The sequence below is a fragment of the Scylla paramamosain genome, chromosome 30, assembly GCF_035594125.1.
Source record: "Scylla paramamosain isolate STU-SP2022 chromosome 30, ASM3559412v1, whole genome shotgun sequence".
NCBI lineage: Eukaryota > Metazoa > Arthropoda > Malacostraca > Decapoda > Portunidae > Scylla > Scylla paramamosain.
In genome coordinates this window covers 16,882,050-16,908,070 of record NC_087180.1, presented here as the reverse complement: position 1 = coordinate 16,908,070, position 26,021 = coordinate 16,882,050, and the positions used below count along the sequence as shown (strand labels likewise).

Here is a 26,021-nt window from a genome sequence, read left to right as displayed (position 1 = left end):
TTGTCTCCTTCTATGAACAGTCTATTACTAAACTCGAAGACAAGGTATATTTACTTCTACTTTTGTCTGAGAAAACGTTTGATGTCTACCACTGTAATTAGGAAATGAAGTCTTGATATATTGATGGATAATCTGGTACTGCTGCTACTTGAACTCTCTGTTACTATTATTATCTTTATGTTAAGTATGTATAGTGTTATTCCTGTAAATAATACTATCATAGGCTTTTTAAATAATTCCATACTCAACGTGGAATTTTAAGCTTTTCTGTAAATATTTGTTTAAAAGAGAGAGAGAGAGAGAGAAAGAGAGAGAGAGAGAGAGAGAGAGAGAGAGAGAGAGAGAGAGAGAGAGAGAGAGAGAGAGAGAGAGAGAGAGAGAGAGAGAGATAATGCTGATAGTATTCATGTAAAGCAAAATATACTACTTAAGATATATTTATTTTCAGATTCAAAATGCAATGCTCTGTAATAAATATAGGAATGATAAGGACTATGAAAACATATTAAAAGGAAAACATAACACTATACAATCATACATATAGCAATAAATGAGACAAACCTAATATCATAAATAATAAACTGAGTAAATATAGTATAATGACTGTCTACAGATTTCCCTGAAGTAAACATGAACTCCTCTAGCTTCAATTATAAAGAACATCAAAGACAGATATACAATTGGTTCATCTACACACCAGACTGACCCTCTGTTAAGGACAACACAACTACATCTCTTGGGGCAACATGTCTACATTCACAAACACTCCTTCATGTACTCTTAACAAATTCCATATTGCAATCATTAACGAATTTCATATGGCAATCAAAATCTTACATTGCAGCACAAACAGGAATCCACATCACTTTATGAGAATCATTCTGCCTAATCTAAAATCAATATTAAAAGCATACACAGTTCATTGGAATCAAATACAAACACTTAACCCTTTGACTGCCACTTGGTATACCTTTCCCTAATTACCAATCAGTATGAGACAACATCTTTACTTGTTCTACAGCCACACCTAAACTTTGAACTGGATAGAAATTGCAAAATCTATTCTTTTTTCATCCATAACTTTCTTGTAGGTGCTTATAAAGACTTAACACATTGCTTCTGGTGCTGCTAGTTGTTTTGTGTCACAGTGAAAGGGTTAAGTAACAGTCAAATCCTTCCCAAATATCACAAGATGTCTCTCAAGCAGCCCCTGCCAAGGCTCTCTTCAGGTGGCCGGACCCCCGCTGCCACTCTGCTGCTCCACTGTAACAGGAACCAACACATACATATACTTAATGATATTCAATTATATATACAGGTGATAAATGTACAGTTCTCCATAAGAACATGAGTTATTGACACAAATGAAGTTTTTGTTCCCTTTCATCCTCCACACACCAGACCTGTAACTTATTTGCCACTAAGACATACCTCAATGCTCACTGTCACCTTTTAATAATCTTAAACAGCAATATATTCATCTACATATCCTGAAAATCCATGCAACATTCTCCTGCCTATGAATCTTCCATATAGGAACAAAATAATCTTATCCTCTCCAATGTTTGCTCCCTGTATGAATCTATATAGTAGTATGAATCTCATCCACCAAGAGATGATTCAACAAATGGACAACCACAAGCTTACCCTTATAGGCGTACTCAAGAGCTGTGGAGATGGTGCGCATGTCTGCCTCAATAGTGGTGGCCCAGTTTTGTACGTGGCCTACTTCCTTCATGGAGTCAGTGAAGGACGATACCAGAGTAAGCCACTGGGATGTCTGTCGCTGGAAGTTAGTTGCATTCTGTTCCAGCTGGATTGCCTCACTGTCAAGGCGCCGTTGATTGAGGTAGGCCTGTGCTACCCTGCAGGATACAGTGATATGTATTATGGGGTTTGATGGGTATAATGTTAGCTACAAATTTTGAGACTGACTATTCCTGAGTGAAAAATTATATTTTTTCAAATCGTGACCTATACAATGAGATGAACAGCAGTGAAATGAATTAATGTGAACCTAACGTAGCCCTCGGATGGAAAATGTTGATGTTATTTTAATATAATCCCACTTTAGAAATGTCACACCTGTTACCTGCATATCATAACATTATGCATGCAGCATTAACACAAAGGAAAGCTTCTAGATAGTACATTTACCACCTGTATACTGTTTGTCTGTGCCAATAACAAACCTCATTGACACAGAACAAAGGGGCATTAGGAAAATAACCTTAGTCCACTAGTTTTGAGACAGTGACAAATGATTTCTATGCAAAATAATGATGCCTTTTCAAATTATGATCTACTCAATGAAGAGATCAGCAGTTAAATTACAGAAATCAATCAATCTAAACTTTACCTAGCCAAATTTAGCTCTTGGATGAAAATACCAATGTTTCAATAATATCCAAATATAGACAATACAAATGTGACAAAACATAATAACAATTTGATGAGCCTCACCCAACATTGAGATGGTCCACCAAGGCATGGGTCAGGTTGCTGCTGGCCTGAATGGCTTCCTTTCGACGTCGTTCTGGAGGAAAATTTTGAACAATCTAATAAAATTTTCATCAAAATCATTCTGGAAGAGAAAAAGTTTTCAAATACTGAAATAATTGAGAAATCTAAAACCTGGGAATAGTAGCAACTATGTGTATTTTATCTTGTTCAACTGCAGTTTATCCCCCAAAAATGTAATGATTATTGGTTTGATTCTTCTCTTGATGCGGGGAAGCTTTTCACCAACATCAGCTGCATCAAACAACCAGATGCACAGAAAGCACAATACAGAAAACTGGAAGGCTGGCTAATTCAGATGCGGTGCAGCAAAGCTAAATGAAAATAAACGAGCATAATTAATTAAAAAAAAAAAAAAAGATAACAAAAATAACATTAGTGTTTTCATCCAAGGAGAGGGATAGGTTTAGATTAATTCAGCTCATCACTAATCCTTTCACTGTGTATATCATTAAAAAGAAAAAAAAAATTGCCCAGAAACAAATTGCCAGTGTCAGGAAATTAGGACAAGGTTACTTCCATAATACCTACATGAGCAGAATGCATAAAGATTACTTCAACATAATCAAAAAAAATTTTACCTAGTTTGAAATACAAAAATCATCCTTGAAATTGAACATCCACTAAAGAAAATTTACCAAAACACCAAAGTGGGCTGGCAAATCTAACCCGACTTTTCACCTCACCTTGCTCCTCCTTCCTGGCTTGCTGCCTTGCTTGATGGTCCTTCACCATTGATGACAACATTGCAGAAATAAATAGTGGCGTGGATGGCCAAGAACCAGCGTAATCCCCCGATAACTTAATTGGTCCTGCTGGAGATCTGTTTATCTAGAAGAGCGGAGCCCTCGCCTTTACAACGGCACAGCTCCTCTCTGCGAAATTTTATTGATGATGGATTCTTCTTTTTTTTTTCCACATTTGGTATAGTAACAGCAGAACAGATCAGGAAGATATTTGATTTCGGAGATGAAGTCCTTTCAAGAATGCATATGCTGGAGCCAGCCAGTGTTCTAGGCATCCAGGGCAAAGCGCAAGAGCAAAGTTTGATGCCCTTCGCGACACACTTTCCCCGAATCATTGCCCAGGATGATTCTACCCTCCAGCAACTGGACGATGAGTGGAGGAGGCTTGCCGTAGAAGATCTGCCTGAATCCATTACCAACATGGCGAAAAAAGTGGACAAAAGCAATTACAACCAGCCTGATAAATTTTGGTGTGCCATAAAAACTCTGGAGGATAGTGATGGAAACCCCAAGTTTAAGCTTGTTTCAGACTTTTCACTAGGATGTCTTTCTTTGCCTCATGCTAATGCTGACTGTGAGCACTGCTTCTCTAGTGTAAAGCGTGTGAAAACAAAAGACAGAAATAAGCTAAAAATAGAAACCGTAAGAGACATCATCCTAGCGAAGCAGTGTGATGCTTCCACATCCAGCAGTGACTGTATGACGTTCAAGCCATCAATCAAAGTCAATGATAATAAAAAAAACATGACATCAAGAGTGCTATATTCCTCCAATGAAGAGAGTGCCGGGGCTGCTGACGACGTGCCGGATGTATATATAGAAGAACAAGACCAGTAATCTCCTACATAGTAAGTAAACAACTTAACGAAGTGTCCTGTAGTTTTTCTCCAATTATTAATGATATGTATTTAGGAAAGTGTTTTGTTTGTTAAGGGCATTGTTGTATTTTTTCATTACACACACACACACACACACACACTCTCTCTCTCTCTCTCTCTCTCTCTCTCTCTCTCTCTCTCTCTCTCTCTCTCTCTCTCTCTCTCTCTCTCTCTCTCTCTCTCTCTATATATATATATATATATATATATATATATATATATATATATATATATATATATATATATATATAAAACCTAAATTCTGCTGTATTTGGAAAGTGGCAGTTTTGCATAATATTTGGAATAATTACATATGTACGATAATTTTACCAGAAGTACAATAATTTCAACCTGTGTAGTACGATAATATGACCAAAACAATCAAGGATGAGGCAAGGATGAGAGCAAGTATGATGTGTTGAGAGAAGTGTGGAAGAGTGTGGCTGTGCCATGTATAATGTATGGTATGGATGTGATTGCATGGAATGAAAGTTAAATTGATAAGTTGATTGATAAATGATAAATTGAAGGAGTTGCCGATCCAAAGGCCTGGCTCAGGAGTGATCCTCTGCCACCTGTACCATCAAGATCAAGATCAAGACTGCTGCCTGACAAATTAAACAGTCAGTGTGTCTCGTCTATGAGTGGTGTTGGTACGCGTCTGTTTCAACTCCCAGCCTGACAGAATTTGTTTTTTTTTTTTTTTTTGTGTAACCACGCCTACACAGTGGCTGCCAAGGCTTACCCATGAGTTAAACCTTCTTTAGCTGGAAATGAGGAAGGCGTGGGCTCTAGCAGTGGACACCCGAAGGCAGCAGTGGATGAAAACAAGCAAAATAAAGAAAAGTTTGGCTGTGAGAAGGTGCTAGACAGCCAGCCATAGTGAAGAGGAGGCAGGAAGGTACATCACCACCACAGGGAAGGTAAGGTCAGGAAGTGTTAGAATAAATTTAGGTAACTTAACGTAACTTTTCAATGAACATCTGAACAATCTACGGTTTTAACTCATTTTAACGCATCTCACCTAACCTCCAGCACAATATATCCCTGTGTCAGCCTCGTCTCGTTGCTAAAAACTGTAAAATTTAACTTATTGAAAATGTAAACGATCTGGGTCGTCTCTGTTTATCAGCCATTATATAACTTATCTGTTAGTGATTTAAACCAATACTGTCGCAAAGCGGAGCCACATGACCAAGCTTTAATATCCGCTCGTTAGATATACCTGCCATTACTTAGTTTAAGTTTGGCGAGGATTTAAATGAGTGAGAAGGGTTGGTCGTCCCCTCCACTGGCCTCCCCCACCGCCATCTTGGATAAGGCTCCCCCGCCCCCTCCGGTTCCAATATTATTTTTTCTTTATTTCCTAAGTATTTTATTTCGGCTTGTAGCTAAGATTTTATGGTTTGTAAAAATATTTCGTTGTTTTTTAAGTTATTTGAGCGCGTGTGTTGCGTGAAAAGTGGTGATTTTGGCGTTGTTTTTGTGTAAATAAGAGGGCCGTTTTCGGCGTATTTTTTTACGGTCCCAAAACTAAATGTTTTATTTCAGCCTGTACTAGGTTCTTATTGGTTTTAAAAAATAGTTGGTGTTTTGTCAAGTGTGTTACCGTCCCGCTCAGTGAAATGCGTGCACCGTACACTTGTTTTTATTTGTGTTCAACTTCCAATAATATTGAATTTTTTTTCGGTAGATTTTTTTATTTGTGCTTGTAGCTCACTTTAAATGGTTTTAGAAAATAGTTCAGATTTTTTAAAGTGTTTTCCGTTATGTTTAAGCCAGAATGGGTGGACATTTGAACGATTTTAAATGGGGTGAAGGTTCCAACAGTTTCCAGATACTTCTTTTTAAATATCTTTAATACTACAGCGTTTTGAAATGTGTTGTTATTTATGGCACTAGTTAAAATGTGTGGCAAGTCTGAATTTATAAAGCATTCCTGTCTAGCTGCGTTTTTTAGAAGGGTCATTTTCAAAATGAAATACGTACGTACGTAAATAACAGTCCCTGTGACGTCATCAACCCCCAGCCGTGACGTCATAAGCCCCCCCCCAGCCGTGACATTATCAGAGTGGTACCTTCCCTAACTCCCTTCCAGTCCCTCCCAGTAAATATTCAGTGTTTTTTTTCAAGGTATTTCAAGGTGTGTGTGTGTGTGTGTGTGTGTGTGTGTGTGTGTGTGTGTGTGTGTGTGTTGCCTTGTCTTTCGTTGTACATATGCTTATGCAGTGTGTGTGTGTGTGTGTATGTGTGTTGCCTTGTCTTTCGTTGTACATATGCTTATGCAGTGTGTGTGTGTGTTTGTGTGTGTGTGTGTGTGTGTGTGTGTGTGTGTGTGTGTGTGTATGTGTGTGTGTGTTGCCTTGTCTTTCGTTGTACATATGCTTATGCAGTATGTGTGTGTTTGTGTGTGTGTGTGTGTGTGTGTGTGTGTGTGTGTGTGTGTGTGTGTGTGTGTGTGTGTGTGTGTTACCTTGTCTTTCGTTGTACATATGCTTATGCAGTGTGTGTGTGTGTGTGTGTGTGTGTGTGTGTGTGTGTGTGTGTGTGTGTATGTGTGTGTGTGTGTGTGTGTGTGTGTGTGTGTGTGTGTGTGTGTTACCTTGTCTTTCGTTGTACATATGCTTATGCAGTGTGTGTGTGTGTGTGTGTGTGTGTGTGTGTGTGTGTGTGTGTGTGTGTGTGTGTGTGTGTTACCTTGTCTTTCGTTGTGCATATGCTTATGCAGTGTGTGTGTGTGTGTGTGTGTGTGTGTGTTACCTTGTCTTTCGTTGTGCATATGCTTATGCAGTGTGTGTGTGTGTGTGTGTGTGTGTGTGTGTGTGTGTGTGTGTGTGTGTGTTACCTTGTCTTTCGTTGTGCTTATGCTTATGCAGTGTGTGTGTGTGTGTGTGTGTGTGTGTGTGTGTGTGTGTGTGTGTGTGTGTGTGTGTGTGTGTGTTGAAAATGTATGCGCGAGCACGCGTGTACATTTTCAGTTTGTTAACTGCCTAAATAATAAATCGTTTCTTCTTCTTCTTCTTCTTATTATTATTATTATTATTACACACACACACACACCTGTAGTTCAAGAGATTAGGTTAAGTTTGCTTAAACACACACACACACACACACACACACACCTGTAATCAAAGAGGGTGCCATGGGGCTTCTTGTTCTTCCTCGCCAGCATTGGGTTCACTTTCCCAGTCCGAAAATCGAAGCAGGAAAGGTCAACAGTGTCACCGAGGTAGCGGGTCAACTGGGGCTTGCTTCAGAACTTCTTGCCATTGGGGCTGAGAGAGAGAGAGAGAGAGAGAGAGAGAGAGAGAGAGAGAGAGAGAGAGAGAGAGAGAGAGAGAGAGTTTTGTCATTTTTTTTTATAATTTCGTGGATTTTTGCCGTTTTGGTTTTATTTGTCAGAGAGAGAGAGAGAGAGAGAGAGAGAGAGAGAGAGAGAGAGAGAGAGAGAGAGAGAGAGAGAGAGAGAGAAACATAAACACATACACACACTTACCTGTAATAATACACATCTACTTTACCGCAAGTCAGCCCAGTTTTCCTCAGCACTTCCTCTCTTTTCCAGCCGCGCGGGAAGGCAGAACACTCATAGTGCCTTGTACTTTGTACATATTGTACTTGTACATTAATTATCGTACATCTGGCAACGCTGACTTGGGCAAACAGTTTTATTTCAGCCGGGACGAAAAAAAGTCATGACCCCGCTGTAACGTATTCCCCCCTCCGCACTCGGGAACGATTTAGCGCGTTTATAGTACCCCAAAATACGCGAAGAAGTCACACAGACGATGGGGCAAATTTATAGTACCTGATACCTGGAGAATTGTAAGCGAGCACATTTGTTGACGGAAAAAGAAAGACCCCAAGACAGCCTTATACGATATAACAGAAATGTCGTATTGTAGAAATGGAGAGATTTGACACAATACCGGGAGCGATATGGCAAGACACCGCCCCACCTCCATTCGGGTTTGTTTACATCACGTGGTCGGCTCAGCTGACTAGGCGGTGTTCCAGTGTATTTTCTCTCATTTGCATTGTCTTCACCCTCACATCCGCCAAGGCTCTTCTGTCACTCTCCTTCATCCCATTATGTGACCTTGAGTCTACGTGGGTGATGTCATTACCTCAGGAACCAAGAACACTGCCGGACGCAGCTTACAACGCCAATAGACCAACCTTCACCTGACACTTTGTTGAGAGAACCACAGGTATTGGGTGTTCAAATAACATTAGCATCTTCATCTGAGGGTTTGGTCAGCTTTAGATTAATTGAGGCTAATTATTTGTTTTATTAACGTACTTTTTTTATTTTGCTATGTTTTGAAAGAATCTGATTTTCGTTTTTTTCTCGGAAATCACAATTTTTTTCCATTATTCATTTGACATGTAAGGAGAAACTGGCAATTTCCAATAAAAAAAAAAGTAAACATCAGAATTATTCAAAACAGCAAAATCTATTGGAAAAAATATAGTTTTACCTCGAGATTGTGTACCAAACCAGAACTAACTTAACATAACATAACTAACCAAATCTAATTAACCCAAGCTAACCTAACTTAACTCAGACATACCTAACTTTTATCTAACCTAACCTAACTCAGCCTAACTAACATAATCTAACCTAACCTAATTTACCTCTCATCTTTTTTTTTTTCTATGTAGGAAGGACACTGGCCAAGGGCAACAAAAATCCAATAAAAAAAATGCCCACTGAAATGCCAGTCCCATAAAAGGGTCAAAGCAGTGGTTAAAAATTGATGAATAAGTGTCTTGAAACCTCCCTCTTGAAGGAATTCAAGTCATAGGAAGGTGGAAATACAGAAGCAGGCAGGGAGTTCCAGAGTTTACCAGAGAAAGTGATGAATGATTGAGAATACTGGTTAACTCTTGCGTTAGAGAGGTGGACAGAACAGGGGTGAGAGAAAGTCTTGTGCAGCGAGGCCGCAGAAGGAGGGGAGGCATGCAGTTAGCAAGATCAGAAGAGCAGTTAGCATGAAAATAGTGGTAGAAGACAGCTAAATATGCAACATTGCGGCGGTGAGAGAGACGCTGAAGACAGTCAGTTAGAGGAGAGGAGTCGATGAGACGAAAAGCTTTAGATTCCACCCTGTCTAGAAGAGCAGTATGAGTGGAAACCCCCGAGACGTGAAGCATACTCCATACATGGACGGATAAGGCCCTTGTACAGAGTTAGCAGCTGGGGGGATGAAAAAAACTGGCAGAGACATCTCAGAACGCCTATCTTCATAGAAGCTGTTTTAGCTAGAGATGAGATGTGAAGTTTCCAGTTCAGATTATAAGTAAAGGACACACTGAGGATGTTCAGTGTAGAAGAGGGGGACAGTTGAGTGTCATTGAAGAAGAGGGGATAGTTGTCTGGGAGGTTGTGTCGAGTTGATAGATGGAGGAATTGAGTTTTTGAGGCATTGAACAATACCAAGTTTGCTCTGCCCCAATCAGAAATTTTAGAAAGATCAGAAGTCAAGCGTTCTGTGGCTTCCCTGCGTGATATGTTTACCTCCTGAAGGGTTGGACGTCTATGAAAAGACGTGGAAAAGTGCAGGGTGGTATCATCAGCGTAGGAGTGGATAGGACAAGAAGTTTGGTTTAGAAGATCATTAATGAATAATAAGAAGAGAGTGGGTGACAGGACAGAACCCTGAGGAACACCACTGTTAATAGATTTAGGAGAAGAACAGTGACCGTCTACAACAGCAGCAATAGAACGGTCAGAAAGGAAACTTGAGATGAAGTTACAGAGAGAAGGATAGAAACTATAGGAGGATAGTTTGGAAATCAAAGCTTTGTGCCAGACTCTATCAAAAGCTTTTGATATGACCAAGGCAACAGCAAAAGTTTCACCAAAATCTCTAAAAGAGGATGACCAAGACTCGGTAAGGAAAGCCAGAAGATCACCAGTAGAGCGGCCTTGAGCGGCACATGAACGCAGCATGCAGCTTTGGATCGAAAATGAGGATAGAGAAAGTAGGAGGGAACAGAAAATGGGCTACTGTCAGTTGCTTCAGACACCTGAGTTTCAGTGAGGAAAAGAAGATGAGGTTTAGAAGAGGAGAGGTGGTGTTCTACGGATTGAAAATTAGATCTTAGACTGCGAATGTTGCAGAAGTTAATGAAGAAAAAGTTGAGGGTGGTATCAAGACACTTAGGGTCGTCGACAGAAAGGCAGTCCAACCTGGAGACATTTATGGTCCCCTCCCCAGATGGGGACTCTGAGGCTGGTGTAGGAGTCGCCATGATGATTTTAAAATTTTTGAGTGAAGGGTGTGTGTGTTATTAGGTGCTTGTAGTTTTGTGTGGAGGAAGAGAGTTGTCTTTAGAGGGCAGGCTGTGACTACCCCCTTGTGCTGTGAGACACAAAGGGAAACGTTCAGTGAGGTCACAGCTGCGTTTAATGATAAGTTCACAGCACCCCCTGAACAGTGCTTTAGATCTCACTGGGAGTAATTATCGTTTCGGCAGGTGTCTACTGCCTTCCTTAAGTAGTACCACATAATTTTTTATGTCTTACTTATGATTTAAATAGCAAGTTGAAGATCTCTGTGCTTAGTAATCCTTTTTTCAGCATCATGTCAAGATGGCAGGCAGAACCAAGCATCCTCAGAGCCACAGCTTTCCCATCAGGGCCTCTGAATCTCCCTCAGGGTCTTGACATCCAGCCCACCATTGCTCCCCCAACCTTTAGGGTATGTGAATTTATCAGAACTTTCTGTATATAATTACTGAGTGTCTGATTTCATTGTACTGTAAATTATTTGTACATTTATATTTTTTCCTTATTCTTGCAGCCATGGGGGTCCAATTCTGCCAACGAAGATATTGTGGTGCTGGCTGAGTTCTCCGAGATTGAGGGACCCATGCCTCTGCTTTCTATACCTCAGCTACCATCACTCCAAATTGACCTCAATGATTTTGTGGTGAAGGTTTTGTCCACAGACTACCTCAACACAAGGTAGTCCCACTCACTGAGGAAAACTGACTAGTTGGTTAATTTTGAAATAATCCGTCTTTTATTATCATGCTAAAATTATCAAAAGGTTACTTGGGCCACTTTCAACAACCGTTCTCCTCTGCTAGTGGTGAGTTCCGGGTGTATGAGGATACTCAGCTAGTGCAACAGGACCTGACCCCTGGAGTGCATGTGTATGTCCATTACTTCACTCTCTACGATGTCCGTGCTCGGGGCTTCGTGCGACCCATGTGCCTCTCCTACATCTCAGCTGATCACCAGAAGCTGCTGTACTACTTTTCACACCTCAAACAGAAATTTACAGCCGTGAGCATAATCATTATTGTATTTTTAGTTTTTATGTTAAATCAGATACTTTACCAAGGCAGGTGAGGATGATAGAATAGTATACCAGCTGAAGTTTAACGGGAATCCATCTTTTAAAGAAATTCAGTTTTGACTATAATTCTTATTTTCTTTTTCATGTTAAATTAGCTTCTTCACTGAGACAAGTGAGAATAATTGGATAATGTAAGAATATAGGTTTGGTGAATGGAAATTAATATGCTGGAAGAGAATAATAACTTCTTTTGGCACGTTCAAATCCAGTTCTTAGTGGTACGATATTGTGACAAGTGCTGTGGCTAAAGAGACATTTCATAATCTTATACTTCCTTCCTTGTGCAAATCTCCAACATCTCTTGAATACTGGCAGGCTACGGAGTTCTTGAAAATGAGCAACTTCACCTGGTTTTCAAAGGAGATGGAAGGCTTGATTCGGGACCTGGAGTACACCAAGGATCGCTTCATTCATTCCCAACGCACCACCTTTGCTCCCCCGTCCCTTGTAAGTGAAAGAGACAGTACTTGCCTGTCTCTGAGTATTTTCATTCCTTTAAGTCACACTTAATAAATCATACATATTTCTGTTCTATTATTTTCATTCTATTATATCATAGTAAGTATCCTGAAACATTTTGGCATTGTACCTTACACTTTTAATTAGGTCTATAATTGCATTCCAGGAATCTACAAGAGACTCTCCTTCTAATGAGGAGGACGCAAATGATTCTCCAAGTAAGAACAAGAGCAGCAGTGTTGTTATGACTGTAGAACTTAATGAATCGTCATCTAACGTAAGTCTGCCAAACCCCAGCCAGTTGTTCTCAGAAGATGTTCCTCCAATAGATGCCCCTGACCAGTGAGTTAATGCACCACTTTGTCTAGTACAAATTCATATTCTGCAAGGGATTATGGTGTCATGATACTTGTGCTGATTGACTGACTTTCTCAATGCTTGGAAGTATATTGAACAAATGCTTTGTGGCTGTCTTTATACCAGTGTAAGTAAACAAAAGTTATGCATTATCTATTAAAACTGTAAGCTGGGATTCATCATATTTTTCAGAACCAAGAGGGAAGACCCTGGCCTTTCCCCTATAAATGACACAAGTCCCAAGGAGGAGGGGGAGGAGGCTCTTTTAAAGCACACTACACTAGAAAGCTTAGCAACCCAGCTCATGGAGTGTCAGCATATCGTGGATGTCATCAGGCCACATATGGTAAGTGGATTAGTGATGGTTTGAAAGCTTTATTCATTAGACCAAGAACAGTTTTAAGCTGTGAGCAGCTTTGATTTATGGCAATAACATATTACTTTGGTGAATAAACATAATGTATAGTGAAATATTGTTGGGCAATCTTGTTGAGGGATTTTTTTTTTTTTATTATTACAGGAAAAGAAGGATATCAAAGAAGACCTGAATAATTTGACTGAGCTTATCATGTCTAGCACCCATTCACCACTCTTCAGAGCAATGAAAGATTTAGGGATGCTGGAGAAGCCTGAGGTCAAGAGCCAGCCAGCCATATGCATCATGTCTCTCATGAAGCGAAATTTCCATGACATGCGTTCCATCCAGCAGCTGTGTGGAGTAGGCTACGTGCGGTGCCTGTTCCAGCTGCGGGCCATCTATGAGAAATTCTGCAAGCCATTCCTTACTCTTAGATTTGAGGACCTTGATAGTGAGATTTACAAAAACCCATTTGGCTCCCTGTTCATAGGGAATATGCCTGTCATCAATATATTGAAAAATGAGGAGAGCAACAAACCCTCACCCCAGACCAGTCCATACTCTGGCTTATGTTGGGATACTCATTTTATAAAGTTTCTCAGGCATGGTACATCCCACGTGTCCACTCCAGACTCAGAGTTCATAGCTGCTGTGGACAATCCCTTGGACATATCTGTTATATCTGCAGCAGCTGACTGTCTGGAAGTGTTCTCTCGCTCAGGGGAAGAGAAGGACTCCTCCAGTGTACAGTCGCCAGAAAGCCAGAATAGCAAAAGTGAAAGTTCTGTCAAGCAGGACTCTCCCAGGACTCCAAGGGACAAAAGAGATGCCAAAGATATAATAGAAGCTCCAGGACTTCAGGGAACGAAGGACACCATTGATAACAAGTCTTCTAGTTCACAGATGACTAAAGACAAGAAAGGTAGGATTATTCCTTTACTTTTGAAGCATACTAATTGTTATGACACCCTTATTGACAGTGAGTCTCATAAGCACAGATCATACTTCTGTGATATTTCTATAGGTACATTCTATGAAGTCATTATAATTTTTTGTTTGCTAGTATTTGCATATCCAGGTTTTGGTCATAGATTGTCATATTTAGTAGTTTTTATTCATTCATCAATATACAAGACAAAATGTCAATAAGAAGATTGCAGTTTTCTCTCTGGAGTGGACTACCCTTATAAAACTCATTCACAGTTCCCCTCTGTCTTAATTTCTTGCACAGCATATACCAGTAATTTTCATCTCTCAAACTGTAGCAAATGTTTTTATTCAGGTGGCACTGAGGAAAAAAAAAAGGTGCTGGTTACTCAGTCTAGTGTGACCAGTATGAGCAGCTGGACTTCCAACCCGACTCTGGACTTGGTAGAATACGAAGACATCCACGAGGAGGAGGGTGTGGAGGAAGATGTCTCCACTTTGGCCAAGGGAGAATTAGTCCCTCAAGTAGATATTGACAACAGGAAGGTAATCAGTAAAGGTAAGAATAAATTTTGTTTAAGTTAAAATCATAGCTGTGGTCATAATCTTTGGCCCATACTAACTAGTGTTAGTTGTATATTGTTGATCCACATTAGCTTCAAGCAAGGAAAAGGAGGTAGTGGGAGGAGAAAATAGAAAGTAATGAAGTGCCAACACTCCTTGGATCTTCCCACCAGTATGTCGCTTGGCTGGTCTGGTGCAGCAGTTTTGTGGGGTGTCTCACTGTCTGGTTCACTCCCTACTCTCTGGCCGGCCTGTTCTGATTGCTGCAGAAGACGTTTACAAGCCGACTGTCATCATGTACGTACGGGCCCTCTCCACCCTCCTGCCACGGGCTCCAACTGCACAGCTGCCAGTTCTCAGGTGAGGCAGGGAGCAACTCTGTAGTTGTTGTGGATTGCAGACCAAGATCATATACTGCTGATGGTTATAAGTTCTCTTATTGTGACCAGAGGCTGTAGTATAGCATTTGCTGTGAGATAAGGATTGAAGGTATCTTAGCCTCTAGTCAGGATGGTATGGTTATAACTGCTTGAGAAAGAATGCTTTACTTTTGCCAGATGGCACACTGGCACTGTGACAGAGCACCACTTGCAGCAGTATAAAGTGATGGGGGTGTGCATCCCTGAACGCCTCCATGTCCAGGACCTCATGTCAAATGCAACACTGGTGAGTATACTTTGTTCTTCTAGTGATTTGCATGGATTACAAGCACTTGCAGGGAAGAAAACAATCTCATATCTCACACATAGTCATTGCATAGAAAATAATTTTTATTATATGTGAGGAGAAATACAAATCAATTTCAGCACACCACTTAATAGCAGAGAAAAGGATTAATTTGAGATTGAGAGAACTTAAGTCCTCAGCTGGTGGAATTCTGCAGAACCACTAATTGTCCACAGAACCAAGTGACGGTGCTTAACATCGAGACAGGTCACATCTCGGGGGTGGCCTACAGTGGCACCCTGGTTCGGGGGGTGGAGCACTATGGCCGTAAGTTGTTTCACTCAAATTCTGCCCTCCAGACATGCCTGCAGTCTATCATAATTGGTCTGGGTCTGAAGGTGTACCTGCTGCATCACTTGATGGGTGTTACCAACCGCACCACAGGGGAGATCTTGAAGGGTCTTGGGGTGGCTAAGGGAGACTGGGATATTATAATTTATTTGGCTACACTGCTTCAAAAACAGTTGAAAATGAAGCAGGAAAGTCTTTCAATTAATTAGCTTCATTACTTACTTGTAGTGGTTATGATTCTTTGTTGATTACATATCCAGTATTATCCCTATCATTAAAATTCAGTGTTTGCACAGATTTCTTTTTAATGTTTTTGCCACTTAATATTAAATTTAAATATTATGCTACTTTTGAAGTGAGTAAAGCCTCAAATGGCAAAGATTTGACTCCTAAGTAAAAATTCCAAACACATTATTCATGTTATAGATTTTCTCACATGATAACAAAGAATTGTTAATTTGAAGAATAATTCACTCAGAAATGGTATAGAATTTTCACATTACTTGAATCCACATATATGAAAGTATACATTAAACTTAAAAAAATAAGATAAAAATAAAATAATAATAATAAATAATAATAATAATAAAATCAATCAATAAATCTACAACAAAAGTTTGCACTTATACTAGTTTTGCTCATGACTACTAACATCATCACTTGAATCAGTGTTAAAGATATAAAATAACTTAGTCCAGTACGTTAACAAGGAGCCAGATACAATGTCAGTCTCTCACTTGTTTGTTCTGTTTCACATCTAGTCAGGCACTTGATCTTTTAGGTACTGGAGTGTTTTCTTTCTTCCTACCCATTTCACTGAAGTGCCTACCACTGTCTATTTATAATGGGTATTTTGACAAGAGAGGATGGATGAATTTAGCAATACTAAACCAAATTAAAAATGCTACTTCAGTTGTGAATGGCTGCTTAAGTAGCAGCATAATGATGTAAGATTTTTTTTATCATTCAGATCCATAACAAGTGATAATAATAGCATAATGAAGTCCATATTTTATCATTAAGAAATGACAATATAAAATAGTTATTTTATCAGTAGCAAGTAGTTCAATAGTCATTTCCTTTTCATTTTTCTTGCCCAATGACAAGAGTACATTCCATATCCTGTTGCTCAAGGCAGAATAAACTTATCTCACCTCTTAACAATAAGAAGTCATTTATCATGTAAATCATGAAACCTGTGTAGGTGGCTGTATTTGTATATTTTCTTAAGTGCAATATAATTTTTATTAATCTCTGTTGATCTTGTTAAACAACCTTTACAATACATAGCTGAGAGAGAAGTTTGGATACAGATAGGGCTGTCTCTGGAATGAAATACACAATTTACACAGGAATTAATGGTGGTTAGGTTTTGTGTTTCTGGAGAGAGTTATGGACAATTATGATCAATTACCACATAAGAAAATAGTGTTAATGTGGATGGAACAGCACCTGTTGCAAAGGCACACTTTTGTATAGGATCAATGTTTATACAATACAGAAAAGTTCAATCAACCATATCATTCAGGTAACTAAAATCCATTAAATTTGTGAATATCTTTGTATAAATATAAATGTACCAATTTTAATACTATTACCTATTCTGTATGGAAGATTACCTAAGTGGTGTGTGGGAAACTTCTTTGTAACATTAATGTGTATCTAGAAACCTGACTTTACAAGAACCAAAGATTACAGGATCAAAGAGATAACAACCAAGTAATTAAGAGCTTTGTTACATTTCTTGAAAAAAAAAAAAATGCTATTAAATATAATAATTACATTTCTTGAAAAGAAAATGTTATTAAATATAATAAATACATGTGTACGTAGTTAAATGATTCAGTATTATGTAAGCTAAATGTATGTGTATGCTAAGAAGCACAATCATAAGAATGCTCACAAACTTGAAGTAGTCTTGCAATACCTTGTCCAGTGATAGACGCAAGTTCAATGGAGAGGAACGGGCCAGAATATATGTATTTATTGAATAAAATAAAATACTTTAAAATTTACAGATTCCATTTTGAGTGACACATAACATTAGTATTACATAGCTGCCATGACACGTCACTGGGATTTGTCAGCTTCACACTTCACTCTAAGACACACCTAAGCTGTCCTGACCACTGAGCCAAGAATGTCACGTGAGGGGAGCAGTACTCAGTATCCACCACACATCAAGCACAGGAACATCATACAGTATACCATTGGGGAAAAAAAAAAAACTATTTTGAAAACTGTAAACTATATGTTAAAATAAATATTAAAACTAGGCAATCCAGTTCAATATATATATAAATTAGCAGTACATCATATTATCAGCAGGTATTGTTTATACTGAAGCATATTTACCCAGTCCTGTGAACATACCTGCAATTGTCAAACCAGGAAGCTGCTGTTTAACTCTATATTTCCTTAGGTTATTTTAAAAATATACAAATGTAAATAGAGGTAGAATATCTGACCTGACTATAAACTCTGACAGGTGGCTTGACCCTCACAGGAGTACAGCCTTCAGTAACTTTTGACCCTAGGGAATCCCAAGCCGTGCATAGTAGTAGTGAGGCAGAGGTTTGTGTCACCATCAAGTGGCCAGGAACACTTCAACAGCAGTAGGCTGCACTTCCACCCACTCAGTAACACCAATAGAGAACCACTCACCTTTACTGAAGGAGTTGGCATTCAGCGAACTCAAGAGTCTGCTAACCTTCCAACATATACTAGATAAGTGTTCCGTAAAATAATAACAATGTTTACAAGTGATTCTCATTATGCACATGTTAGGTTCTTAAAAAACTTCCATGGATAATAACAATGGATAATAATACTTCTCCAGTATAAATTAAAATGAAGTCATTTAAAGCATGCCTGAGAAGCACTCTGGATTAATTATTTTGTAACAATTAAATACATATGAAAGAATATTGCATTTACACATCACTTGCTATTTTAGCAGGGGAAAAATTTTATATGAAAAACCAAGCATGTATATAATGAGGACTGCCTGTAACATACACAAGTTTTTGTTCGACTTGAAACCTGTCTTTCAAAATGATGACAATAGTTTAGTAATTAAGTTCAGCCCATTTTCCGACACAACACTGCAATACTATTAATGCCTAAGGTATAATGTTAGTAAGGGTTTTGTACTTCATGAAACTGTGCAGTGATGTGCTCTTGCCCTGCCCGTGTACTAATCACCCCTGAGCCACTACACTTCACTGAACACGCTGCTGTTATATGCACAACAAACTGACCAACACTCAAAATAAAGTCATGCTACACCTGAGTATACATCCTCACAAACATAAGAAAATGGACATGTAAACACAAACATTCCTCACATTACTTGAATCTCACAAGTCCTGAGGGCCATCAAGGATCCTGGGCAAGGTTAGGACTTACCAGTCTGATAGACGCCAACACAAACAACACTGAGGAAAACATGCTATTTCCATAAATCTTCTCCCCTTTAACCCCAAAAATGAATAATGTATCTTATTGTAAAATTTGGCACCTGACTGTATTCCTGTTGTGTATTTACATGTTTATGTGAGAGGGGCCTGGGTGAGGCATGTTCATGTGGTACAGCACCCCAAGGCGGGACATGGCAGCGTGGTGGTGCATCTGCTGGTGCATGGGATGGTGCATGGTCATTGGGGGCTGCATGTGGGCCACCTGGGGGTGATGCATCATCCCCTGTGGCACAGACAATGGGTCCACCAGCACTGTGGGCTCCACCTGGGCCGGAGCCTCTGTGATTTCCGTCACCACCAGGGAGTTGTCGTCCTCTGTGGTGGTGGTGATCTCTTGGTAGGCTCCAAGGTTGCGGGCTGCCTCGGCTGCCTCATCCACCACTGGTCGCATGTGTGGGTGTTGTGCGTGTTGTGGTACTACTGTGTGGTGGTGTGGGTGTTGTGGTTGCTGCTGCTGTTGTTGCTGTTGTTGTTGTTGTTGCTGCTGTTGCTGCTGCTGTTGTTGTTGTTGTTGGTGTTGTTGTTGGTGTTGTTGCTGCTGTGGTGTCTGTTGGTGTACTACTCCTGGCCCTGGCTGACCCATATGTCCCATCTTAGGGTCAATACTTACCCGCTTCTCCATGTGCTTGGCTAGAGGCAAGCCGTCCACTCGCTTTTTACGCAGATAATTCTCTGAGTAAGTCATCTCCTGAGGAACATTGTGTTTACTCACCAGGTGGTTACGCAGCTTGCTACGGTCGTAGTATTCCTTTCCACAGTATGTACAAACCTCTGCCTTCCTACGGTCATTGTGAGCACGCTTTATGTGAGTGTTTAATTCCCCTACTCGTTTGTAACACTTACCACATATCTGACAATAGAAGGAGGGCTTCTCGTGCATCTTGACCCGGTGGTAGCGCAGAGCATCAGAGGTGGCAAAGCGCTCCCCGCAGTACTGGCAGTTGTACAGGAGGATGCGCAGGTGCACAACATTGATATGTCTCAGCAGATCCGTCTTGGTGGCGTACCTCTCCCCACACCTATCACACTGCTCCTTGAACTCTGAGTGCATCTTCACCTTGTGCATCTTCAAGGAGACTTTAAGTACAGTCTTACCACAGATTTCACACTGCACTTTGGGTTTTGTTGATGAACCACAGTGGGCTTCCTGATGCTCCCTAAGCTTCTTGTTGGAGGGAGCCATGAAGCCACAGTCACTACACAGGTACTCGGTGGTCTTGCGGTAGGTGAGGCTCTTGTTGTGATGCTTCCTCATGTGGAATGTGAGGCCAGGCAGACTCCCCAGCTTGCACCCACACTCCCCACAGGTGAAATCATTGGCATTCTGACCAGTGTCATTCAGATGCTTGCTGTTTATGTGCATCTTGAGCTTATACTTAAAGAGGAAAGTTTCACCACACTCCTCACAGGCATAAGTTCTGTCCTTGAAAGCTGTCTTTGCTCGACCCTTTCCTTCTGTGTGGCACAGTTCCTGGTGGTACCAGAGGTCATCCTTGCGCAGAAAGTGTTTGTCACACTCCCTGCATGGATGGCTGGTGTCCGAGTTGTTTGCCTTCCCCTTGTTGAAGTAGGTGATAACCCCATTTTCCAGGATGGTCTCCTCCACCTCCAAGGGAGTGTTGTCAATGACAGTGTGAACTTCCTTCTTGTGGGTGATGAGGTCAGTATACTTCTTAAACTCGGAATCACACTCCGAACAGTGATATATCTTGGGACCTTTATACGGGATGATCTTCCTCTTGTTAGTGGATGGATACTGACCCCCGAGGCCACGACCAATGAGAGTGGACCTGGCAGCAGGCCGTCCCCTGCCCCTGGCACGGCCGCGACCCCTGCCCCTCACTTTACCTCGACCCCTCCCTTTTGTCCTCCTCCGTTTGCGCTCGTCTTCAGAATCATCATCAAAGTCTACGTCACACTCAATGCTATCAAAGCCATCATCCATTGGCTCAGACTTTATCTTGACCTCTGTGTCATCCGCCATGACAGTAGCCTTGCGTTTCCTCCCACGCTGACTGTAGGTAACCCGCTCCTCCTGCTTGATCTCTTTCTCTTCTTCAGAGGTACTGTCCTCCATGGAGGCCCTTGAGTATCGCTGCTGCTGTTGCTGCTGCTGTTGTTGCTGCTGCTGTTGCTGCTGCTCAGCCTTGGCCTGAGCCAGGCCACTGTAATAGAGTTCTTGCACCATCTCCTTGATGCGGTCATGTCGCTGGATGACCGAGTCTGCCTCGTTGACCAGGTTGGTGCAGCCCGAGCAGAGGCAGGTGCTGGACTCCATGTTGACCATCTTACGGTTCACCAGATGGCTGATCACCTCCAGCACCGTCTTCTGGGTGTACAGTAGCCGCTGGTCGTGCTCGTACATGAAGAAGTCGTTAAGAATCTTGCCTGTTTTGCCACACACAAAGCAAGTGTACTGACGGGTCCTTTTCACTATCTTCTTTTGTATGTCCTCCTCCTCCTCAAACTCATCTGTAATACCTATAAGTTTACTGTCACATTTGTGGTTCCCGTATCTGGGCTTTAGTTGGTCTTAACACCAAATACAGCCTGTTTTAAAAGTGAAAATGCCAGTTATTTATAAAATTGCAATAAATCTGGATAATAGTAAGTAGGTTGGAAAAAAGTACACATATTTTACCTTTCTTGGTGAGGACCTGGGAGAGGGGAAGGGCCCCCACCACAGCCTGCATGGTGGAGTAGAATGGCCACGACTGTCTTGTGTACTCACTCACATCAGGATGACTCAGATCCTGAGAAAATTACAAGGTGTAGATAATGACCACCATCTGCATCTATTGCCTTGTAAAGATCCTATACAACACCAAATGAGGTGGGGGGAAATTATTTAGAGTAATTAATATCAATTATCATGATATGCCTGTTCTTGAATGGAAAGTGAATTACCCAAAATATATGTGGGGAGGTCACACTTTGACAGGAACTAACTCAAATTGAACTTGGCATTAAAGATAGACAATAGGATAGATAGAACTGATGACTTGGAGTAGCTTACTATATACTTGCTCCAGAGGTAGTTCCACTTCTTCCGTGCCTGGTTGGGAGTGATGATGCCAGTTAACCCAAGCTCCTCCATGATGTTTCTGTAGGATGAAGTTTATGAAGAGAACTTGCCATAATTTCAAGTACTTCAGAAAATAGTGTTAAAGTTAAATTAGATCTAAACAACTATTGCAGCACACAGCATACCAAGCCTCTCCATGACAAGAAGCACCTAATGTCCCTGCAGGAGGCAAATCTCTCGGCATCAGGGATGAAATTTTGTCTTCCTCTCAACATCAGAACAAGCACCACTCTCACATGTCCCTACCATACATTTGGGCATGAACAAAGCAGCTGTCACAATAAGGCTGTATTCCATGTTGCATTAATGTTTCCTTTGTTGATCATTTGTGTACGGTAATTAGCTTCATCATACTCACGCAAACACAGAGGACACTTTCTTGGTATTGTCTGGGGGACGGGCACCACGCAACTGAATGAACCTCGTGGTGACCTCCCTCGTCCCTGCCACAAGGTAGTGCAAGAAAAACCTTAACAGCTTGCACAAAAGTTTACACAGATGAAATACTTTGCAATTACCAAATGTCAAAAATCTCACTGTAACTTCTAGAAAGGGAGTCTTACAGATGTTCTCAAAATTAGTCCTTGCTGTACGGTTTCCATGGAGTGTGTTCTCAGGGATCTGCTGTAGTGCTTGCTGCATGTTGTCATAGAAGGGCCAGGAGTGTGGGGCTGGACTTGTGCCATCAGGGCCTGTGGTGCATGACAACTCCTGCAGGGAAACTAAGGTCAGTACAAGAACCATTTACTTTTTTTCTAAATTTAACATCTTTTTTGTGAGATGCATTATATTTGCATACTTGAATTCATACTTGAAACTCATTTATACACCAGTTACCTTGTACTTGGCCACCAGATAATTCCACTTTTTCCGAAGTTGGTTTGGATTCAGGATGTGCTCCAGACCAAGCTCCTCCATAATCTCACTGTGAAGGGAAATGATATGAAAATATCAAGAAGAATTTTTACATACAATTTTTTTAACTTGCAAATTACAAAAGAGAAAGGTAATGGAAAGCCATGCAAGACAGAAGATAATAACCCTCTCAAAACACAAAACCTGTACTAATTGCTTAGAGGACAAGATAATATCAAACTGGGAAACAAGCATGTCTGATAAGGGAATAACATACGTGTAGGTTTGCTGTATTCCATTCTCCATGAAGTCGGAGTGGCGAGCAACTCTCAGCTCTATGAATTTCCTTGTGAGGTCATTGGGCCCTGAAGAAGTAAACAAGCAGGCATCATGAAAAGAATGAAGAAGACCACTACAGATAAGTTCAGCTAATGTAAGATAACTTCTCACAAGACAAAAATAAATCTTCCTGTAGAAATTCCATTTTTTTTTTGTATGTAGTCAGTTTTCAATCATCAATGGTTATTTTTACTGAAACTATAAGCACCTAATTTATATGTGAAGGAAACATTTAAGAGGCTAAACTACCATCATAACCAAAAGTCACTTGGCAAACCATCATAAGTAAAAACTCACACAAGAATTCAGGGGAAGCTCTAGATTTAAGTTTGTTGACATTTGCTCCCCTAAAGTGCTTCATGACTTGCCCCATGTCCTTCATAAAGGCCCAAGTACGCTCCCCACCAGCCATTTCCTCATCCTGCAAGGGGGGACAAAATTGCTTGCTTGATCACAATATACAGCAACTGCAGAGGTCTTCAATTACCCTAATGGAGAAAAGGCTTAAACATCAATGGCATTTAAATGTAAGCAACTTCCAACAAACTGAAAGAATTTCTCCTCATTGCACAAATGACAACTAGTATCCCTAGCCATGCAATCTCTACAAACTGGAGACAGACCTGGTATCTTTTGACCAAGTAGTTCCACTTTTTGCGTGCCATCATCACATTGACCCGGTCTGCAATGCTCAGTTTCTCCAAGATCTCCCTGGTAATGCAAAAACAAGATAACTTTCATGCCAAGAAAGGAAAATTTATCAGTGAGGCAATAAGAATACTTGTACATGTCAATGTGGGAAAAGACAGTGAATGATAATGAAGAAGATATACACTGAACCCAAGAATGCATTGGCAATACTCACTGGTACACAGCATTGTGACCTTTCTGGGAAATCTCAGCATGCTTCTCTCCTCGCATCTTAATGAACCTTTTTGTTATCTCCACTGACCCTACAGGAAGGAATGAAGGTTATAGCATGTTCATGGCTGCTCCTAAATGAAGAAGTTATTCTTATTTTGGGCATAGTATGTATATAGAAAACATAAGGAAAGTTCTATGTCACACCCAGAGCACATCCATGAAAGTTTAAAAAATTAAGTTGGTGACATTGAGAAATACAAATAAAAAAGAGAGCTAAATTTTGCCACAGGAAAGTCAACAACCACAAGAATTACTAGGAAGGAAAGACTCACAGGTGTACTCGGGGGAACGGCGTGATTTTGCACCTCCATCTGGGGACGTGGCCTTGATGGCTTCCATGACACTGTGCATTGAAGGAAAGAAACGCCAATTGCCCAAGTCACCTGTGATGAGGTTTGGGTCCCCTTGAAAACTGTCCTTGCTCATCTCTTCCTTGGGCTCCTCAATGTCTGGCCCCTGTGCATTATAACACAAGTCATTATCAAGGGCAGACAAGCCTACAGCTACACTCATGCTAAAACTTTTAACTATGAAAATAAATGCTGACATGCCACCTGACTATTGTGGAACAGAATACACATGGAGTCAAAATATGCAAGACACAAGAAATTCCCTGGCCAAACGGCACCTTTAGCTCCAGGTAGCGTCGAACAAGTTGAGTCCACTTCTTCCTTGCCTGTGCCACTGTCACCTCCTCAGCCATACCCAGCTCCTCCAAGATCTCACTGGAAAGAAGGTTTGAATCAAAATATAACTAAATTTTAATCACAATTCTCAGATTTGAGCACCACTCTTAGTATTTCATGACTAGGTGAAAGAAGCACTGAATCAGACAGGTGAAGGCACACTAACGCAAATACAGGTGTGGGTCCCAGGGTCACTATATCTGACTCCTTGGCTCCACGAAGCTCGATGAAGCGTAGTGTCCTTGCTTCCGTCCCTGCAATAACAAATCTTCCTTTACACACAAGACAATGATACATCTTAACCTATTCTTACAAAACCCTTTAAATATGTTGCAATAAAACATTCTCATAGCTGGTGCATGATGATACTTGACTTCTTTTCCTCATACTTGTTGTCATTCAAAGTTACCAAAAGGCTTGAAAATCCCTTTAGCTAATGTAACACAACCTCGCAAAGCAGGACAGTAAGGATGACGAGAGGCAGAGACATGAACAAAAGATTGCACCCGACACTTACACACTTCATCCACCTCCACAGAATCCATGCATTGGGAAGCATCATCAGGACACACATTGACGTCCTGTGAATCCTCCTCAAAACTTTCCCCAATATTCTCCTCATCATCCATCATTCCATCATCCTCCTCATCCTCATCATCTTCCTCATCATCTTCTTCCTCGTCCTCATCCTCCTCTTCCTCCACTTCATCATCGTCATCATCCTCAAACTCCTCCTCCATCTCTTCAATAGTCTGTCCCTCCTGGAAAGCTTCACTGAGGTTTCCAGTCCCCACTCCTGCCCCACCACCCTCCATCTCCTCAGGCACTGATAGGGGCAGGACGGAGGGTGGCATCGTCAGCAGGGCATCGTGCATAGCAGCATAGAAGGGCCAGGAGGGTGGGGCAGCATCCTCAGGTTCAAGTGCTGGCTGACTCAACTCCTGCAGGTAATGTAAATGTTTTTGTATGCACTTCATTTTATTAGAAATACCTACACATAAATACAAACAGAATTACACACTCAATTGGACAAAAAACTGCTGTAAGAAGTCTATACAAATCTCACTTTATATCTTCCATAGTTTTCACAAAAAAAAAAAAAAGACAAGTGAATGATAGAGAAAATGCCACAGTTGATCAACATTTTAACTGTGCATGTGTGTGTGTGTGTGTGTGTGTGAGGCCTTACCTTATACCTAGTGACCAGGGAGTCCCACAACCTTCGAGCTTGGTTCGTTGAAACTTGACCAGTAAGCCCCAACTCCTCGATGATCGACCTAAAACACAAGTATGTACATAAATCAGACTAACAGCATTTGAAATAAATGAACATTCATCATTAATCTTTATATTATTTTCATTATGTTATCATGAAAAAAGAGATGCATCGTGTGAGGTGCAAGTCACAAGCTGCCAATTATAAGTTATTATATGTTGCTGTGCAGTTCCTTTCTATT

The 26,021-nt window shown here is 40.7% G+C and overlaps 3 protein-coding genes across 5 annotated transcripts in view; 1 reads left to right on the top strand and 2 right to left on the bottom strand.

Moving 5' to 3' along the window:
* Positions 1-424: 424 nt before the first annotated feature.
* Positions 425-3,391, bottom strand: LOC135115939 (biogenesis of lysosome-related organelles complex 1 subunit 1-like). The gene is made up of 4 exons (XM_064033086.1): positions 3,207-3,391; positions 2,464-2,536; positions 1,648-1,865; positions 425-1,263 (listed from the first exon to the last, which is right to left on the bottom strand). Exons 1-4 carry the CDS (start codon positions 3,265-3,267, stop codon positions 1,226-1,228), a joined length of 390 nt encoding a protein of 129 aa, XP_063889156.1. The 5' UTR covers positions 3,268-3,391; the 3' UTR covers positions 425-1,225.
* Positions 3,392-4,811: 1,420 nt separating this feature from the next.
* Positions 4,812-17,211, top strand: LOC135115934 (guanine nucleotide exchange protein smcr8b-like). Of its 2 annotated transcripts, none has more exons than XM_064033071.1 (12): positions 4,812-5,067; positions 10,731-10,851; positions 10,954-11,117; positions 11,243-11,441; positions 11,830-11,961; positions 12,140-12,315; positions 12,523-12,676; positions 12,851-13,610; positions 13,971-14,174; positions 14,353-14,539; positions 14,737-14,845; positions 15,082-17,211. In XM_064033071.1, the coding sequence occupies exons 2-12, from the start codon at positions 10,735-10,737 to the stop codon at positions 15,403-15,405; spliced, it is 2,526 nt and encodes an 841-aa protein (XP_063889141.1). In that variant the 5' UTR covers positions 4,812-5,067; positions 10,731-10,734; the 3' UTR covers positions 15,406-17,211. The 2 variants fall into 2 exon arrangements, with proteins under 2 accessions (XP_063889141.1, XP_063889139.1); XM_064033069.1 differs by lacking the exon at positions 4,812-5,067 and adding an exon at positions 7,889-8,355.
* Positions 16,428-26,021, bottom strand: part of LOC135115933 (uncharacterized) — an 11,182-nt gene continuing 1,588 nt past the window's right edge. The window contains exons 3-17 of one of the 2 annotated variants that reach the window (XM_064033067.1): positions 25,754-25,841; positions 25,082-25,505; positions 24,731-24,818; positions 24,507-24,603; positions 24,151-24,334; positions 23,820-23,907; positions 23,578-23,665; positions 23,252-23,375; positions 22,893-22,980; positions 22,598-22,685; positions 22,324-22,471; positions 22,119-22,203; positions 21,692-21,779; positions 21,317-21,428; positions 16,428-21,156 (exon numbers count right to left, since the gene is read on the bottom strand). In XM_064033067.1, the coding sequence (XP_063889137.1) occupies positions 18,740-21,156; positions 21,317-21,428; positions 21,692-21,779; positions 22,119-22,203; positions 22,324-22,471; positions 22,598-22,685; positions 22,893-22,980; positions 23,252-23,375; positions 23,578-23,665; positions 23,820-23,907; positions 24,151-24,334; positions 24,507-24,603; positions 24,731-24,818; positions 25,082-25,505; positions 25,754-25,841 (4,207 nt within the window). In that variant the 3' untranslated portion in view covers positions 16,428-18,739. The remainder of the gene's footprint in view (positions 21,157-21,316; positions 21,429-21,691; positions 21,780-22,118; positions 22,204-22,323; positions 22,472-22,597; positions 22,686-22,892; positions 22,981-23,251; positions 23,376-23,577; positions 23,666-23,819; positions 23,908-24,150; positions 24,335-24,506; positions 24,604-24,730; positions 24,819-25,081; positions 25,506-25,753; positions 25,842-26,021) is intronic. The other variant, XM_064033068.1, reaches the window with a different exon arrangement.

Bases quoted from the DNA above. Each gene is read 5' to 3' on its own strand.
- LOC135115939 (XM_064033086.1), bottom strand. From the start codon at position 3,267: ATGTTGTCATCAATGGTGAAGGACCATCAAGCAAGGCAGCAAGCCAGG. The intron at 2,537-3,206 runs GTGAGGTGAAAA...ATTTTCCTCCAG, and splicing joins AGCCAGGAAGGAGGAGCAAG to AACGACGTCGAAAGGAAGCC. The intron at 1,264-1,647 runs GTAAGCTTGTGG...TTCCTGTTACAG, and splicing joins TCTTGAGTACGCCTATAAGG to TGGAGCAGCAGAGTGGCAGC.
- LOC135115934 (XM_064033071.1), top strand. From the start codon at position 10,735: ATGTCAAGATGGCAGGCAGAACCAAGCATCCTCAGAGCCACAGCTTTC. The intron at 12,677-12,850 runs GTAAGTGGATTA...TTATTATTACAG, and splicing joins ATGTCATCAGGCCACATATG to GAAAAGAAGGATATCAAAGA. The intron at 14,540-14,736 runs GTGAGGCAGGGA...TACTTTTGCCAG, and splicing joins GCACAGCTGCCAGTTCTCAG to ATGGCACACTGGCACTGTGA.